At 31.2% G+C, this 18465-nt stretch overlaps 1 protein-coding gene across 1 annotated transcript in view; it reads right to left on the bottom strand.

Moving 5' to 3' along the window:
- Positions 1–18465, bottom strand: part of LOC114332225 (putative inorganic phosphate cotransporter) — a 74779-nt gene that overhangs the window by 34367 nt on the left and 21947 nt on the right. The window contains exon 5 of the mRNA XM_028281986.2: positions 10767–10899. Within this exon, the coding sequence (XP_028137787.2) occupies positions 10767–10899 (133 nt within the window). The remainder of the gene's footprint in view (positions 1–10766; positions 10900–18465) is intronic.

The following is an 18465-nucleotide window of genomic DNA, read 5'->3' as shown; positions in this document are numbered from 1 at the left end:
CCTTATAAAGGTCGTTTATGTTATTTATGTTTAAATGACATTCTAATATGACATGTGTTAGATCTCCGATTTTGCCACAAGTACAATTGGGAGTATCTGCCAAGCCGATTCTATGCATGTAAGATGGCGTAAGAGCATGATTGGCTCTCAACCGATTAATGGTCTTTATAAAATGTCTGTTATATTCTGTGTAAAACCATCTTTTTGAGAATATCCTAGGGTTACAATGAGCAAAATTTGAGCCAATATTACATTTTCTATAATGCAATTGCCAATTATTTAAGTTTTTGTCTGCTAAAAGTATCAATATCTGAAGCTGGAATTAAATTTTTGTTTATTTTTTCTCCGATCACATAAGCTGATTTAGCAAAATTGTCAACTATTTCATTGCCTTTTATTCCCGAATGACCCTTAATCCAAGCAATTGTTACATTTACTCCTAATTGTATAATTTCAAACAGAGTTTTAAGAATATTCAATTCAATGCGGTTTATGTGTTTGACTGTTTGAATGTTACTCAATCTGTCCACCACGCTTTTACTGTCAGTAAATATAACATAATTGCTAGTTGGATTCAGTAGTACATACTGAACAGCAAACATTACTGCTATCATTTCTGCTGTGTATATTGAGCATTCAATAGGTAGGCTATATTGATGATGGTAATTTTTATTCTCGTGGAATACTGCACAGCCCGTTCCATTTGCGTCTTTTGACCCATCGGTAAATATGTACTGAAAATTTAACCATTTTTCTCTAATAAGTATATCAAACATATTTGGCGGTAAATGTGAGTTTAAATAACATGTTTTAACCTTGTTAGAAAATAATGTTTTTGTCATTGCACTGTAGTAAGGCGGAATTTGGCTTTTATAGATAACTTCACTGTACTTTACCGTACTTAGATAACTTTCTACCAAAGGTATAGATTTTTTAGTTCTCCAGTACCTATAAGTGAGGTCTAAAACTGATAGCTCATGTAGATCTTGAAGGTAATTACATTTTTTGGACAGAATTCGAGTTGTAAATTTATCACTGAGAAATTGGCGGCGTAAATGCAATGGAGGTTCCACTGCTTCATTTTCCATTATTTGGACTGGAGTGGGTTTTAAATAGCCTAGGCATAATCTTAAGCATTTATTTTTTTGAATTTCAAGTTTATTTAAAAGTGTATTGGTCGCTGATCCAAACAAATGACAGCTATAGTCAAAAATGGGTCTGATCATGTTACGGTAAAACATCAAAGCAATATTTGGGTCTGCTCCCCAATTTGTTTTACAGAAAGCTCTTAAAATATTTATTGAGTTTTCTGATTTTTTAACAATATGATGAATGTGATCTTTCCATGAAAATTCCACACCTGTAATTTTGAACCAATCAAAATACGTTATTTTGACAGATCACCATGGCAACGGAGGTATTTTATCGGAAATTTTTTGTTCGTGGGGTACCCAACAGCGAATTATAGTGGAAATTTTTTGACGTTTACAATAACAGAACATTTTTGACAGACTGGTTTTTATTTGTTTACATAATTTAGTTTTGATTCATTTTCTATCACTTGTAGTTACTCAAAACTTATGTAAAATTGAAGAATATACTATTTTCTATCTTGAAATGGTATTCCCATGCAACTACAATGAGTAGAAATTACGAATTTGAAAGCCTAAATAATTGCTGACAAAGCTATGGCGCGCTATTAATCTGTTCATGCAGCTTTGGATTTTCAAATGCAAATTTGGTGTGGAATTTTCTTACCGAATACCACGCGAAGTCAAATTAATATCCGGAAATTTTTTTTTGATCATGAATATTTTTAGAAAATTTCCCTCGTCTGCGACTCGGGAAATTTTCAAAATATTCATGATCTCAAAAAAATTTCCGGAAATAATTTGCCCTCTAGTGGTATTACTAGTGACAATTTCCTGTCTAGATAGGTACCAAGATACTTAACACAGCTTTTAATTGGACAATTAAATTTTCCAACGTTAAGATTGCCTTGTGGAACTCTACGCTTTTTTGTAAAGTAACACACCTCAGTTTTTGTGTCAGAAATTAATAATCCTACTTCTTCATAGCACTGATTTACGATTTCTAATGCGACTTTTAAATTATCCTCACATCTACTTAACAATTTTCCTTCTGTATATAAAACAACATCATCAGCATATTGAAGAATTTTTGTATTGTTGGGTATACTTACTTCAAGATCTATGTTGTACAGGATGTATAAAATCGGGCTTAAAATACTCCCCTGTGGCAATCCAATATTAGTCGAGGATATGAAAATTCATCATTATTAATTTTTAAATAAGTTAATCTGTTAGAATATAAAGATTTTAAAAAGAGAGCAAATGAATTAGGGATTCCAATATACAACATTTTTTTGTAAAGAATGTCTAAATTAACATTATCAAAAGCAGCGGAAATGTGAAGGAACGCAGCTGCTGTAGACTTATTTCTTGTAAAGTTAAGCTGAATTGACGTAACTAGAGCTGCAGTTGCATCTTGAGTAGACCTAGACTTGCGAAAACCATATTAGGATCTTGGAAGTATACCATCGTGTTCTAACCAAAGTTCAAATCTATTTTTAATTATTCTTTCGAATGTTTTTAAAAGACATGAAGACAAGGAGATAGGTCGGTAAGAATTTGGATCACGGTCTGGTTTGCCAGGTTTGTTAATAGGAATTATCAGGTATTCTTTCCAACTATTTGGTACTGGTATTTTATTTGTCCAAATATTGTTGAAAATGTTTAGTAGTGAAATTTTATGTTCGATCGGTAAGTTGTACAACAGCGAATATGACATATTGTCTATACCTGGAGAAGTATTATTTCTTTGTTCAAGGGCTCGATGCAATTCCCATAGATGAAAATTTTCGTCGAAATTGTGGTTTTGTCTGGATACTGTTTGAATATCTTCTTGTACGGTGTTGTCATTTGGAACTCATGCCGGAGCAATTTTTCTGTGAAAATCTTGCAACCATGTATCTTCTGGATCAATAGGTAGTCTGTTGGCTTGTTTGCGGTTTTTAAAACAATAAACATTTCGCCAGACATCGTTTAATGGTGTTCTTGAGTTTAGGCTTTCGCAAAAATCAATCCAATTCTTCTTTTTTTTTTGTTTCAAGATTTTCTTTGCAACAGCGTCAAGTCGTTTATACTCTATTAAATTTTGGAGCGTTGGATTCTGTTTATAATTAATGAACGCATGTTTTCTACTTTCAGCTGCTAGTTGACACTGATTATTCCACCATGGTTTCGGAATATGGCTTCTGTTTTTTTCGTTAATGGAGGAATATTTTGGAATAGCGATGTTGGCTGCCTGGTTTATATTTGTTAACAATTCTTCGTAGATTAATGGAACTTCCATTGTTTCCAAAGTACTGGCATAAGTCATCCAATTGGCTCTGCTAAGGTTCCACATTCTATGTTTTCTACTGGATGTGACTTCTGTTGCGGAGAAACTTTGTGATGAAATAATGATTGGCACATGATCAGATCCATGAGGTTCTAGTAGAGTATTCCAATGGAAATAAGAAGCAAAATCTCGGGAACAAATGGTTAAGTCTACAGCAGAAGGTTTTTTGGAAATAGCGAGAGTGGGAGACCCATCGTTTAAATATTCTAAATTACAATATTCTATAGCATCTAGAACATCTTTACCTAATCTATCATCAACTTCGCAACTCCACGCCAAATTGTGTGCGTTAAAATCGCCTCCTATTATAAATGGTTTTGATATATTTTCTAAAAAATTTATCCATTGTTGAATTGAAACTTTATTATTGGGTTCATTATATAAAGAAATTATATGTAAACGTTTTCTGAAAGGTGAAATTTTAATGGAAATACACTTATATGTAAACGAATACGTATTTGGAAAAAATATTTCTTCACATTTTATGTTAGATTTCAAAAGGATGGCACATCCGCCATATCCATCAGGGCGGTCAGCTCGAAAACAATTAAATTCTTTAAAATTATAATATTTTCCCGGTTTGAACCAGGTTTCAGATAATAGAGCTATACTGATGTCGTTCTGATGGAGTAAAGATTCTAAATTCTGTTTATTAGCAACTGCCGAACGACAGTTCCATTGTAATATGTTTATTTTAGTTAGGCCTGCGATTTGATGTTAGATTTTGGTTAAAATGGTTACTAATTAACTGAATTACATCAGATTTTGAAATATTAAAATTATTATTTTGTTTAATTGAATTAACAATTGTAAGAACTGATTCTAAAATGACATTTATTACAGAAGAATCTAAGTCTTCTGACTGTGAATCTGCAACGTTTAAGTTTTGTTGATAGAACTGACTTTTAACTATTCCCTCAGAATGTTTTGGAGGGGAAACTTCAGATATTATTTCCTTTCTGGCTACATCAGTTGGGTCTGGACTATTTGGCTTCTGCCTTTTATTTGGCCTACTGGTGTTGGTGTGAGGATTAAATATAAATTTAGCAAAGTTATTTCCTTGGGTAGAAGTAGAAGGTTGTGAATTTTGTGAAAAATTTGTATCATTATTTGTTATATTTGACCTAAGAATACTAGCATATGAATTCTTTGGTATATTTTTATTTGCATCGTAAAAATTAACGTTTGTTAAACCCATCGTCTCTTTTATTAACTTTTGTCGTGTGAATTCTAGACACGCGCTTAAATTCGTAGTCAAGTGATTTCCCTTACAGCTGAAACATACTTGTGTGAACTCAACTTTTGTACAGTTTTTAGAATTATGAGGTTCTTGGCATCTATTGCATCTTGGCTGACTCCTACACTGACTGCCTAGGTGGCCGTACCTAAGACAGTTGAAACATAACAGAACTTTCTGTTTATACACTTCAATTTCTTTAATAACCTTATTTATGACTACATATTTAGGTAACGTTTGCGATTTAAAGGTCACAATACAAGATTTAGTAGGGACATATTCGACAATTTTTTCCTCATTAACAATTTTCTCTAATTTACGCGTAATTCTTTTAACGTTTGCAATTTCAAATATACAATGACTATCATATTGTTTTATTTTATTTTTTATATACTCTTCAGAGAAATCTATGTCTATGTCTCTAATAACTCCTTGTCTGTGTAAAATAAATTTTGGAATATACAGATCCAAATTATTTGATCTAAAAATTTCCAGAGACTTGTTTTTAACAAGATTATTTGCAGTTTTATAGTCTTTGCATTTGACTCTAATTCTATTACGGCCGATGGCATCTATACTGGAAATCATATTGTCTGCTTCAGGAAAGTTAGACAAAATAATTTCACCAATTTTTAAAGAATTTATTTTACCTTTAAAATCCGTAGAACTGTTTTCAATGTAAACGTGATATGGACCTCGGTCATTACTGTTAAATAAAAATCCTTGCCTTACTTCTTTTAAGTTCTGTTTTGTTTCATTATTAACATTCATATTTGTTGTATTTGGATCATTTGGATACTGGTTGTTGTTGTTTTTGGTTGTCAAATTTATTGGAATGGGAGTACTTACAGAAAGTTCCATTTGTTCAGCATCATTTTGACTATCGAATATAATAGGATTTCTGGGCGGTGGATTAGGAGGCCTACCTCCGCTCTTGACACTCATATTGCAGTTGTAGGCGCTTCAGCAAACGATATTGCAGTCGTAAAAAATTCAAATTAAATTAAGACAATGGGGGTTATCTGTAGTCTCAATTATCGTTGTACCGAAGGTACGTCCGATTTCTATGATTACTACTATAAAACTGTAGAAAAATAACGTCGAAAACTAATATTTTTAAAGAGCAATTTAAAAGATCGGTTTTCACTTTGACGTTTTTCGTATTCAAGCTTAAATAACGGGAAAACGATGCAATGTATAAAATATCCCTGCTAAACACTTGTCAAAGTACTTCGGAATACCTATCAAATGAGCTTCAGAACAAGGTAATAGCATTGTATAACTAGACTAGCAAGGTAATAGAATAGCATTGTGTAGATAAACAATGGTAATAGCGTCAAAATTAAGCAAGTTATAATGAAAATAAAAGAACCGTTTCGAATTTTTTATAAAAAAGTGAAAAATAAAACATACGCCATTTCCACAAAAATTAAAATTTATAGTAATCCTTACAAGAACTTCTTTATATTATAATGTTTTCGATAATTTTGACCGGTTTAGAATGCATATTAATAAAAAGATATAATTTAAAAAAATCATAATTTTTAAAATTATTGTAATTCTCATATTCTTTTGATTATAACTCCAAAAATACTCAATATACGTAAAAAATTATATATGTATAACCAAATTTTAGTTTTTTCTGTGACAAATGTTTAACCTGTTTTACTATTTCTATAGGGTAAAAAATAACCGAGATAGAAACGTTTAAATCATAAATTTTGCTGTGGGAACCATGTAACCGGGGTCAATTAACCTTTTATTTTGTAAAAAAGTAAGGGGTTTAAAAGATTAGGATCAACGTGCTTAAATAGCACTTGAAATTAACTTTCAAACAGTTTTTAGATGAACCTGATATCGTAAACATGAACGGAGTTATTAAGGTTATGGGTACATAATTCGCAAATATTTTACGTGTATCCCTACTTTTTCTGTCTTTACACGGCAAATTACGTGTAGTAAAATTCACACTGGTATGGATATGTAAACATTATTAGAACGTCATTCTACTTGAAAATGTCATCATTAATTTAAAGAGATGGGTTTTGAATGTTCTTGGGTAACTGTTATTTTTATAATTACAAATTATTAATTCAGTTAATAAATGTGATAATTTTTTCACTAACTATGTATTCAGCGATTGTAATAATTTATTTGTACAACAAAGACTAATACTCAATCGAGAAGAGAGAAAAAATGTTAAAGTGATTTTTTAATAATATATTGTTATGGAACGCTTAAAATTTTGAACATCTTTAACAACAAAATACTTGGATCACAGAATATATTATCCTGATGTATTCTCTGCTAGGATCTGCCACAAATAATACACAATAAAAAACTTTTTATTAAGTTCACGTCTTAAGTCCAATTATTTATCAAATACACTATATATCAATAATATTTAATCAATAACTCAACATATTCCCGATGCAATGTCAAATATTTAAAATTGTCACTGATTGTCAGTGTCTGACTGACAATATATGCTGACAATATTATATTCAGCTGAGTGCGTTGTAAGACAAAGATAGATTTGGAAAATATTACCACGGCATTGTGTTCATTTTTTTCGAATCCTGAAAAAACCAATAAATATTTTTGAAAAATTTAAACGCAGAATGAAAGACTAAATTATTACCGAGGGCCGAAAGTCCATTAGAATAAATAAAAAGTTTATTTTGAATGATATATTTGAAATTAAAAATCACACTAAATTTTCTCTTAGTTTATCACCCCTGTAACTTATTAAAATAAACATTATAGAAGTTCTCAGGGACTTTCGGCCCTCACTAATAACGTAATCTTTCATTCTACGTTTAAATTTTTCAAAAATACTTATTAGTTTTCTCAGGATTCGAAAAAAATGAATCCCCATTTGAATAGCATTGCAGCCGAAAATACGTACCGATCCTCTTAAAAAAAACCATAACATTTTTTGGAAAAACTTTTAAGATAAATTTTGAAAAAATTTTGGAGCATAAATTTTAACGCTATCAACATGTTCGGGGGCTCATTTGATAGATATTTTTAAGTACTATGACAAATGTTTAATAAGTTTATGTTATAAAATGCATCAATTTCCCGTTATTTCAGCTTAAATATTTAGAGTTTTTACTCGCCGAAAAAAATATACATTCAATTACCTAAACTCACTTTTAGTTAACATTAAAAGGTTTTCCTAGTAAGGGTTTATTTCATTTTTTATTAGCTTCAATTTTGATAATAATAACTTTTTTGTAACAACTTACACTTTTTGAGTTATTGATGAAAAATTGGTTAAAAACACGCATTTTTCTCAAGAAAAATTAAAATTTTTGATCTTTAATAACTCAAAAAGTTTTGATTTATTTTAATAACTTTATATAACAAATTTTGCTTGAAATTTGTCCCTCTATCGAATTATGGGGTTATTTTTAATAAAATAATTTTCACTCCCGAGAAGGGGTGGCATCCACCCCCAGGGTAAAAGCGCAAGTTGGCACCATGTCACCTTTGTTCCTTGAGATATCCTCTAACCACACACCAATTTTCATGCAAATCGATGGAGGTTCAACGAAATCGGAGGTAATAGCTCATATCCACCTTCAGTGACTCCGCTACTATACAAACTAGGTAAGGTCAAGGTAAATAGACCATAGAAAGTGCGAAATGGAAGAAGCGAGTGCCATACACTACACATAATCTGCCTTTGCAGTGTGCTAAGTGATGTAAGGCAGGAATTCACTGGTCAAGTGTGGTTTGAACCAGAAGAGTTCCTAAAACTAGCAATAAGAAAACTCTTTGTCTTCGTTAAGCCCACAGAACTTATTAGAGTTTAAGGAAACTTAAAACAAAGTATGGTACAGATGCCTTATGAGCAAGTGTCGGAGACTAACGAGTGCCGCCTGAGTCTCGCCTTATGAGTTAAGAAGAAAAAGAAGAAGAAGAGAAGACATGAATGAAATGGAAAAAGGCTATATACGGAAATTGATGAATAAAGGCCGAGAAGAGATAAATATAAAAGCATGATATCTTAGTCTAGGCGCCAAATAGAGGTCATCGTGTCCTTTTCAATTCTGATGGACAAACTTAACGGTTTCTTATGGATTTTTGGCTGCTGATTACGAATTTCGAGGGTGGATTTCGATCCGAGTGGTCAAAAAATTGTTATAAACAATTTAATTATTTATAAATTGTTTATAAGGCTCTGGTTCATAGACTAAAAGAGATAAAAAAATGTTTCGAATAAAATGTGTTCCTTAATAAACAACGAAGAAAAAATCGTTTACTAAACTTAAATCCAACAATTAGAAATCAAGATACTGTAAAATTAGTGTACAATGCAAATTGCAAATTGCAAAATAAGTATTTTTCGAAGCTTTATCTATCGTAACTCGGCTTCTGCGCATGAAAATGCGCAATTATTTTAAAGCTTAATTAATAGGCTTCCAAACAAAGTTTGTTAAATTACTTTATCTTCATTTGTTTTAAAGTTATACTGGCTTGAAGTTATAATTTTCTTAAAAAAATTGTACATTAATTTGTTTATAAGGGTTTCAGACAAATTTGAGCTAGAAACATTTATACTCTAATTGACAATAATGATAGAAAAACTCAAAAGGAACGATTTGAGCTTAAGAAAATGTTCGTAGGTTTATTTTTGGCCAAGATATCGATATTTAAATGGCGCGCTATGAGGCGCAAGATCGGCTCACCGCGTAAAGGTTCACGCGCTAACTTCTCGATGCAAATTATAATTTCTATGTATACATACGTTATCTTCATTTTTCATTTTTGAAGATCCTAATAAAATTTTATCATATAATTCTTATAATTAAATCATCATACTGTAGCTCGTATCACCTTTCATTCTATTTACTTTGTCTTCTATTTTTTGCACTAAATGAGAAAAAAACATTAAAAACTAATATTTCAGAAGTATAACTAAAAAGTAAGTTGATATTATTTATTAATACTATTTTTACAAACTTTTTTTTCATGCATCTGCATAGAGATATACAGGGAATATCAGCTTTTTTACATCTGCATAAGTTCTTAGAGAAATTTTAACAGTTACATGGTGGTACAAGTCTGTTCTTGTAGGCAGTAAAACTAAAACTTTTTGAGGCTTCAGAGTCTAACTATCTATATGATATCCATATAAAGTGAATCTAGTTCTTTTGCAACATCATCAAGGCCCGTCAATTGTGTGTATGCCGCCACATTATAAATGCTCGTTTTATATGCAATGATGATGCTGCAAAAGAACTCGATCCATTTTTATATGGATATCACATATTGGCTCATTTGCATGCGTAGAAGCCGAGTTACGATCGATAAAGCGTCGAAGAATACATACTTACTTGACTGTGAGCCGATCTTGCGCCTTATAGCGCGCCATTAAAATATCGATATCTTGGCCAAAAATAAACTTACGAACATTTTTTAAGCTCAAATTGGTCCTTTTAAGTTCTTCTATCATTATTGTTAATTAAAGTATAAATGTTTATAGCTCAAATTTGCTTGAAACCCTTATAAACAAATTAATGTACAATTTTTTAAAGAAAATATTAACTTTAAACGGGTATAACTTTAAAATCTATGAAGATAAAGTAATTTAACAAACTTTATTTTAAAGACTGTTAATTAAGCTTTAAAACGAGACCTTCTAAAGCTCATTTGCATGCGTAGAAGCGGAGGTAGGATTGATGAAGCTTCGAAAAATACTTATTTTGCCATTTGCAATTTGCATTGTGCACTAATTTTACAATATCTTAAGTTCTAATTATGGGATTTAAGTTTAGTAAACGTTTTTTTCTTTTTTCTTTTATTAAGGAACAAATTTTATTTGAAACATTTTTTTATCTCTTTTAGTTTATGAGCCAGAGCCTTATAAACAATTTATAAACAATTAAATTGTTTATAACAACTTCTTGACCACTCGGATCGAAATCCAGCAGCCAAAAATCCATGAGAAACCGTTGAGTTTGTTCATCAGAATTGAAAAGGACACGGTGACCCCTCTGGCGCCTAGACTATCTTGTCTTTTCTTAATTACTGACTTGTTTATGAAAGTAACTTGTTTTGATTCAATTATTATATTGACTGTAAATTTTAAACTTACCTATTGTTACGAATAGTTTTCGTGTAGTAGTCACACTCAATATATTTCGTGATGTTATTTTGTCTGAAATATATCCAAACAGGGACACAGCGACAAAAGTACAAATATATGGTAATGCACTATATATACCATTCTAAAAAAACATAGTATTAAACATATGAATACAGATTAAACATCAAATCTAATAAATATTTTATTTTACTATTATAGGTGAGTCAAGGGAGTTTTTGCTTACGAAAAAAATCAAACAAGACAGAACTCTTTATAATTTCATTAAGAAATCAAAAATGAATAACCATTTTCCATTTCGTTACAACACCAAACTACAGCCGCATTATATTCTAGTTCAATCAGAGAGTGCAGCAAGCACCTCTACCGGTTTCGAAACTTATTAGTCTCTCATCAGGAGGCACATAATATGCTGCTCTCTCTTACCCAACCAGGACAAACCACGGCTTGTAGTTACGGTTTGCAACGAAAGAAATGGAAGGGATGCCCTAGCGGCAACTGCTAGCAAAAGACTAAGTTTTCAATCCAATAGCACACAAAATAATACTAAAAATATTACTCTACATTCCACCAGATCGAAAACAATGGGAACCTTCTCTGGTTACACCTCCGAGGCTTCTACAATTTGCAAGCCATAACGGATGCTGAGACTAAAGAAGATGAGGAAATTTTACAATTTATAATTCACGTCCCATCTGCTCATCCGTTATGGCTTGCAAATTGTAGAAGCCTCGGAGGTGTAACCAGAGAAGGTTCCCATTGTTTTCGATCTGGTGGAATGTACAGTAATATTTTTAGTATTATTTTATGTGCTATTGGATTGAAAACTTAGTCTTTTTTCATTAAGAAATGTATTACATATCAAAAAGTTCTACTCTAAGAGTGGGTGCTTCACTTTTCATTAAACAAATGAACTGCGAAATTAGTTGTTTTTTTTTAAATAGGTACCTACAAAAATATAAATTTTAAGAAAAAACTGACATGACCATTGAAAAATTCAGAAAATTTTACACAAAAACCTTATATAAAGATTTTTATAAAATTAAATCTATAGCTTCTATAATTTTTTATTTATAACGCTCAAGTCGCCTCTCTCACAAATATTGGCGCACTGTAGCGGGTGTCCACTTATATTTTCCCCCATTTTAACAGCCTATAAATTCTAAACGGCTCAAGTTAGAAATATGCGGTTTTCGTTGAAATGTTTTATTTTAATAAAAGTTTTGTCTGAATGGATTGAGTTTTTTTTAATATCGCTTTCAATTACGAAAAAAATGGCGGATTTTTGAAAAAAAACTTTGTTGACTTTTTTTAATGGAACACCCAGTATATTTTTTTTGTAAATTGAAAGAACGGTCATTCACCTATCCAGCGATATAAAGTTTTTTAAAATCGGTTGTCAAATTACTGAGTAATTAATTTTTAAAATTAGAGGTGCAACGTATATATCACGTAACTAAATTACATAACTAAGCAAATTGATATTATGTTGTTATGTGATTTCCACATTGCATCTCTCATTTTAAAAATTAATTGCTTAGTCATTTGACAACCGATTTTAAAAAAACTTTATATAGCTGGATAGGTAAATGACCGTTCTTTCAATTTACAAAAAAGATATACTGGGTGTTTCAATAAAAAAAGTCAACAACGTTCTTTTTCAAAAATCCGCCATTTTTTATTCAAAACCGATATAAAAAATTCAATCCATTCAAACAAAGCTTTTACTAAAATAAAAAAATTCAGCGAAAACCGCATATTTCTATCTTAAGTCGTTTAGAAGTTATAGGCAGTTAAAATGGGGGAAAATATAAGTGGACACCCGGTATAGTAGCGTTCGACGTAGAGCGCGTTTGAGTTAATTAATTATAATTTATAACTAATTGATCAAATTAAATTTTACAAAGTGGAAATGAAAGAAGAATATTAAAACTAGCTTATAGTTGCAATAAAAGGAAAAAAATATGGGTACGGTGTGGACGGAAAATGAGATTTACATGAATTTTGTTTAAGAGTTATTTAAAAATGTGTAACTAAGATAATTTTACCTATAAAACTCCAAAATTTGCACAAATTTCTTTTCAAACATCTTACTAAACGATGTTTCATTCAAAAAAAATTTCAAAAATAATAGTTCAAATGATACGATGTCTTAAAAAATGTAATTTTTGAGAACTTCGTAGTTTTACAGAATTACTAATATTTTAAGAGGATGTTTTTTTAAAGCTTAACATGTAGCCTTTAAAAAGCACTAAATTATTTAACCTTAAAAATGAAATAAACAACTTCTTTTTGAGAAAATTAAGAAAGATAAAAAAAGTAATACAAAGACCGAAAATTAGCGGTTAAAAAATATTTAAACAAAGTTATTAAAACTTTTTTTCTGTACAACTTACCTAAAATATGTATATTAAATAACAAACTTAATCAATAATAAATGTTCCAAAAATTTTTTTTTGAGCTCTTATACAGTACCTATGTCTGCGTAACTTAAAACCTATTGAAACCTTCTATATATTCAATTTTACAAAAAAAGTTATTCTTTATAAAATGCTCTACATCGTACAGAATCTAAGTTGCGACCATCTGATATCAGCTGTTATTAATGTTATACGAGGTATGTCAAAAAATGTGTATTTCGCTTAAGAGGTAAGTACCTTTATATTTGATAATATCGAAAATTGATATTAAGAAAAGTTATTGGAATAATTAAAAACTACAACGTTTTAATATTCAATTGCGTTCTTCTAATTGAAATATTGTGAATTATAAAGGTACCTAACTCTTAAGCAAAATTCATATTTTCAACGAAAACTTTTCGTTTATAAATTTGCAAAAGTCTGTGTGTTATTGCGTTGCCGCTCCTGCAATACTTAGAGCAGGTGTATCGATGGATTCTTATGTAGTTTTGCCTTCTGAATCCAAATCTGAAAACGGCATTTCGATATATCTAACCGTCTTCGAGATAATCGACCTCAAAGTCTAAAATGTGACGTCACAATCCGGTTATCTCCTACAGACGCACTAAACGTCATCACAGTGGTCCAAAACCCCGAAAAGATGGCCAAAATATGAAAGCGTTTTTTGATTTGCATGAAATTAGGCATCCAGGGGTTTTTGAGCTCGCTAATTACGAATCCGAAGTCTAAATTGCAAAAAACAAAATGGCGGATGTAAGATGGCGGGTTTATATATTTTAAATATATGTAATACCGTCGAAATTTGATATTTGGGGGGTTTTTGAGGTTGCTGATTACGAATCCGAAATCGAAATTTCAAAAAACAAAATGGCGGATGCAATCGCCAATTTTTTATTCCAACGTTAAATTCGATTTTTAATCATATAAAAGTCACAACTAATTTTTACTTTATTTTCCAACAATACTGTACCTGACCCTTTTATCTACGATTTTACCCTACAATCCTGAAATAACTAAAGATCTACAGTTATAACAACTACCTGCATGCTGCGGCATGATCTGTTTATTCTGCGTTGTTAATGATTCATATTGAAACTCATAGCTCAGAGCGCCTGAACAAAAAATTCTCGCAAAACCAAAGGGGCAGATAGTGGCAGCTAATTTTTTTTTAATCTTAAAGAGAGAAATATAAGCTACAAGAAGATTGTAGTAACATCTTGGAATTCGATGGAATATATAACTATTTGGCTAGCTGAAAATTTAATTTTTTGAAAATATATACTTTCTTATTACTTAACTTCAACTTAAAATCTACTAAATGTAACACATATACAAATATTTTTATATTATCGGCTTTTATTAAGGATGGCTCCACGAATATCCTCCATTTTGCAGAATTGAATTTGCGCACTTCGTTTTCGAGATACACGCACAAGACTGTGCGTATAAAATATTCATTATTCTTAACTGCGCTTCTGTTCCGTACGAAGGTCAACTTTGAACTGAACTGGAAATTCAGATATATGAATGAGATATAGCTCTAGGGTTGCCAACACTGAATAGGGAATTTAATTCTCTTTTAGAAAATGTAATAATATTCTCGAAACGTTGAATTTTTTTTTTACTTTTGGCCAGCTTTTCGGGATTTTGGACCACTCAGCTCAAATGGTTGCAGCAGGCTACTTTTTTTTTTTTAATCTCGATTTGCCAAGCATAGGTTCTTTACATTTGAGTTTGACACTTCGTGAATGTCAAACTAAATTTTAAATTAAGTAGTAATAAAACATCAATGACATTTGATAGTGAATTTAATTATTATATAAAATAAAAAAGATGTTCAAAAATACAATTTGAGTATAAATATTTTAAAAGCAATAATTTATTAACAGTTTTAAAAAGGTTTATACCAGTATAAATACGGCCTCCCCTTTATGATAAATGGACTGTTCCATTTGCTATAAAATTAAAATATTATGTATACCAAATACTATGGACTGTATTTGTGTATACGCTCTATGCTAACCATCTAATGTATTTGTGATTAATACATCTAATGTATTTGTCCTTTTCATGATCATTTTTCCGTGCGTAACAAATGATAGGAAAAAGGGTAAGTCCGTGATACTACACATTTATGACATTTATTCTAACATGACATTTTAGTTAAATCTGACAGTTGTCACATTTTATTTTCAATTTGGAATAAAAACAAATCAAATGTGATTTATAAAATGGTATTTCCTTTGATTTGTATAGTCTTATAAATTATACAGATTATATTTGTAATATTATTATCTAATTAAAAAATAATAATTTTTTTATTATGGCGCCATCTATCGACAACTAGAATAACTAGAATAAATGTTATAAAAATGTCACCGACGAAATGTAATCACCGACGTGCCTTTTCTTCTGTCACATACAATTTAATGCGTTAGAAAGAAATCGAAAAACTGTGACGGACTGAAAGATGATCATGAGAAATACTGTACCTAGTCGTTCCCTAAACTCGACACAACTGGCTAGTGATTGTAGAAGGTAATTTTTTTGTTTCTTGAGAATTTTGCCGAAATTGGCAAGATTACTAATTATTTAGTAATAATTATTAACTATTTAGAAATTATTTTTTTGTCGAATTGGCAAAATTATTGACTAAAATCACTAGCCAGTTTGTGTACATCCTTCTAATGGAAAAAAATATTTGAAGATTTTTCTCAAATTATGGATACCAAGAACATTTTCATTTATAACTCTTTTATTTTTAATTTGACAAATAAAAGTTATTCTTCATAAAAAGCTCTTCTTGTTCTAAGATTTATGATGCAACCGTGTCCCAAAAGTAGGGGAACGGTTGAATATTTCGCGAACTAAACATCGGATAGAAAAACTGAAAAATACGTGTTCAATCATTTTCAAAAATCTATCCAATGACACCAAACACCTATTAGAATTATTAGATAATAAAAGGTACAAATAATAGTAAACAAACTATTTATTTTAACCGAAAAACCGTAATATTACAATATACAAAGAAATTAAGATACGTGTTTCTACAACGAGATATTCTTCTAGACTACTGTATCGAACGCAGAACTAACACTAACATACAGTTCTGACATTCACATCCCTTGTAACATGTGCAACCTTAGGTAAGAGTTTATCGCCCTAATGCATTCGGAGAATTGGCCCACCCATGAAGGAAGACCCCACATGTGTATTATAACACTTAACAAAAATAATAAAGTTGAATTCCAACATCCCCTCGCAACTAAAATTATTTTTGAATTAGTCAAACAGACCCCCTTTACTACTTAAGTACTCTAACTTAACCCTATTCAGCGGCTTAGTCAACATATAGTCTATCATATCCTCGGTAGGACAATACCTAAAGTTAACAACCCCTTTTTCTATATAACTAATTCCGGCTCTAAACCCACAAATTCCTTTATAACCTGTTTTAACCAAATTGCTTCCTGACATCCTTCAGCCAATGTTATGTACTCTGCTTCAGTTGATGATAGAGACACGCAATTCTGTTTTCTACATCCCCAATTTATAGGCGAACCCCGTAATAAAAATATATACCCGCTATTTGATTTTCTGTTCCCCTTGTCTTCTGCCCAGTCAGCGTCTGCATAGCCGTATAATGCACTATCTGTCCCTTCTTGTCCTAAAATAAGCTTTTTATATTTACTTTTATTTAAATATCTTAACGCCTTCTTTGCTTCGTTCCAATCTACTTCATTTGGATTTTTATTCTGTTGGCTTAGTATGGTGACGCTTGCCAATATATCCGGTCTAGTATTTACCGCAATATATAATAAACCACCAATCAATTGTTGATATATTTCACTGTTTTTCACCGGCTTTTCTCTGCTAGGCTTATAGTATCCAACATCCAGCGGTATATTGAACTCTTTTCCATCTTTCATCATAAACTTGTTCAGCAATTTGTCAATATAACTGGCCTGATTTAAACTACATATCCCTTTATCGCACATTTCAATCTTCATACCTAAATAATCTTGTAATAATCCCAAACTCCTTATATAAAAATTACATTTTAGTTTCTCTTCAAATATATCAATTATTACCTGTGTATCCTTTGCTGCTATTAAAATGTGATCCACGTATATAAGTACGTAAACCCTTTCATTATTTATTACCTTGATATATAAACATGTATCAATATTGCTTTTACAAAAAAATTTCCTTAATGACGTGATTTCCTCTTGCATAGCTTGCTTCCATTTTTCACTATCAGTTCTTTCAAGCGCTTCTTTAAAGTTTCTTGGTTCTTCTTCTTGGAATTTTGTCAACTTTGCTATGTAGCGCTCAGGTGGAACACCTTTATTTACTCTGCTAGATCTACGATCACCTGAATTCTCTATATCGAGATCTGTATCTAATTGATAGTTAGAATCACCGTCATCGTCATGGGATTCTTCCCAACTTAAGCTCTCATACGTGTTAGATGTGTCCGTAGAATTTTCTATTTCCTCCGTGTTTTCAAAATTTGCAACCTCTCTGTCTTCTACGTCGTTTGGCTCTATTTTTTCCCGTTCCATCATGGACCCAATGGATATTTCCTCACTTTTTGCCTCCTTTTTCTCGACGCATATATTTCTCTTGGAAAACACCACACTACGGCTAATTGTAATACGTTCTGTATCTACATTTAACAATCTATACGCTTTTGATTCATCAGAGTAACCTACAAATATCAGTGACTCACCTTTTGGATCAAATTTATCCTTCATTTTTTCTTTGGGAATGTGGCTATAAACCGTAGACCCAAATATTTGCAAATTCGACACATTCGGTGTTACTTTATGCCACAATTCATAGGGCGTTTTTTCTTTCGACTTAGTAGGTAATCGATTTTGCAAATAATTTGCTGTCACTATCGCTTCCCCCCAAAATTTCTTTGCTAAACCCGCATCGATTAACATGCACCTAGCCATTTCAACTAGAGATCGATTCTTTCTCTCTGCAACCCCATTTTGTTCTGGTGAGTACCCTGCTGTATATTGAATTTTTATACCTTTTCCCTTTAAAAATTCCCTTAAATTATTATTTACGTACTCGCCACCCCTATCCGACCTAATTACTTTTGGAACCCTACCTAACTGATTACTCGCAAATTCTATAAACTCTTTTATACATTTTACCGCTTCATTTTTATGATTTAATAAATATATAGTTGTATATCTAGAAAAATCATCAATTAAAGTCAAAATATAACGTTTACCCCCTGGAGTAACAGTCTT

Source organism: Diabrotica virgifera, chromosome 6 (genome assembly GCF_917563875.1).
Source record: "Diabrotica virgifera virgifera chromosome 6, PGI_DIABVI_V3a".
Taxonomy (NCBI): domain Eukaryota; kingdom Metazoa; phylum Arthropoda; class Insecta; order Coleoptera; family Chrysomelidae; genus Diabrotica; species Diabrotica virgifera.
The sequence above is the reverse complement of the archived record's forward strand: the minus strand, read 5'-3'. Positions and strand labels throughout refer to the sequence as shown.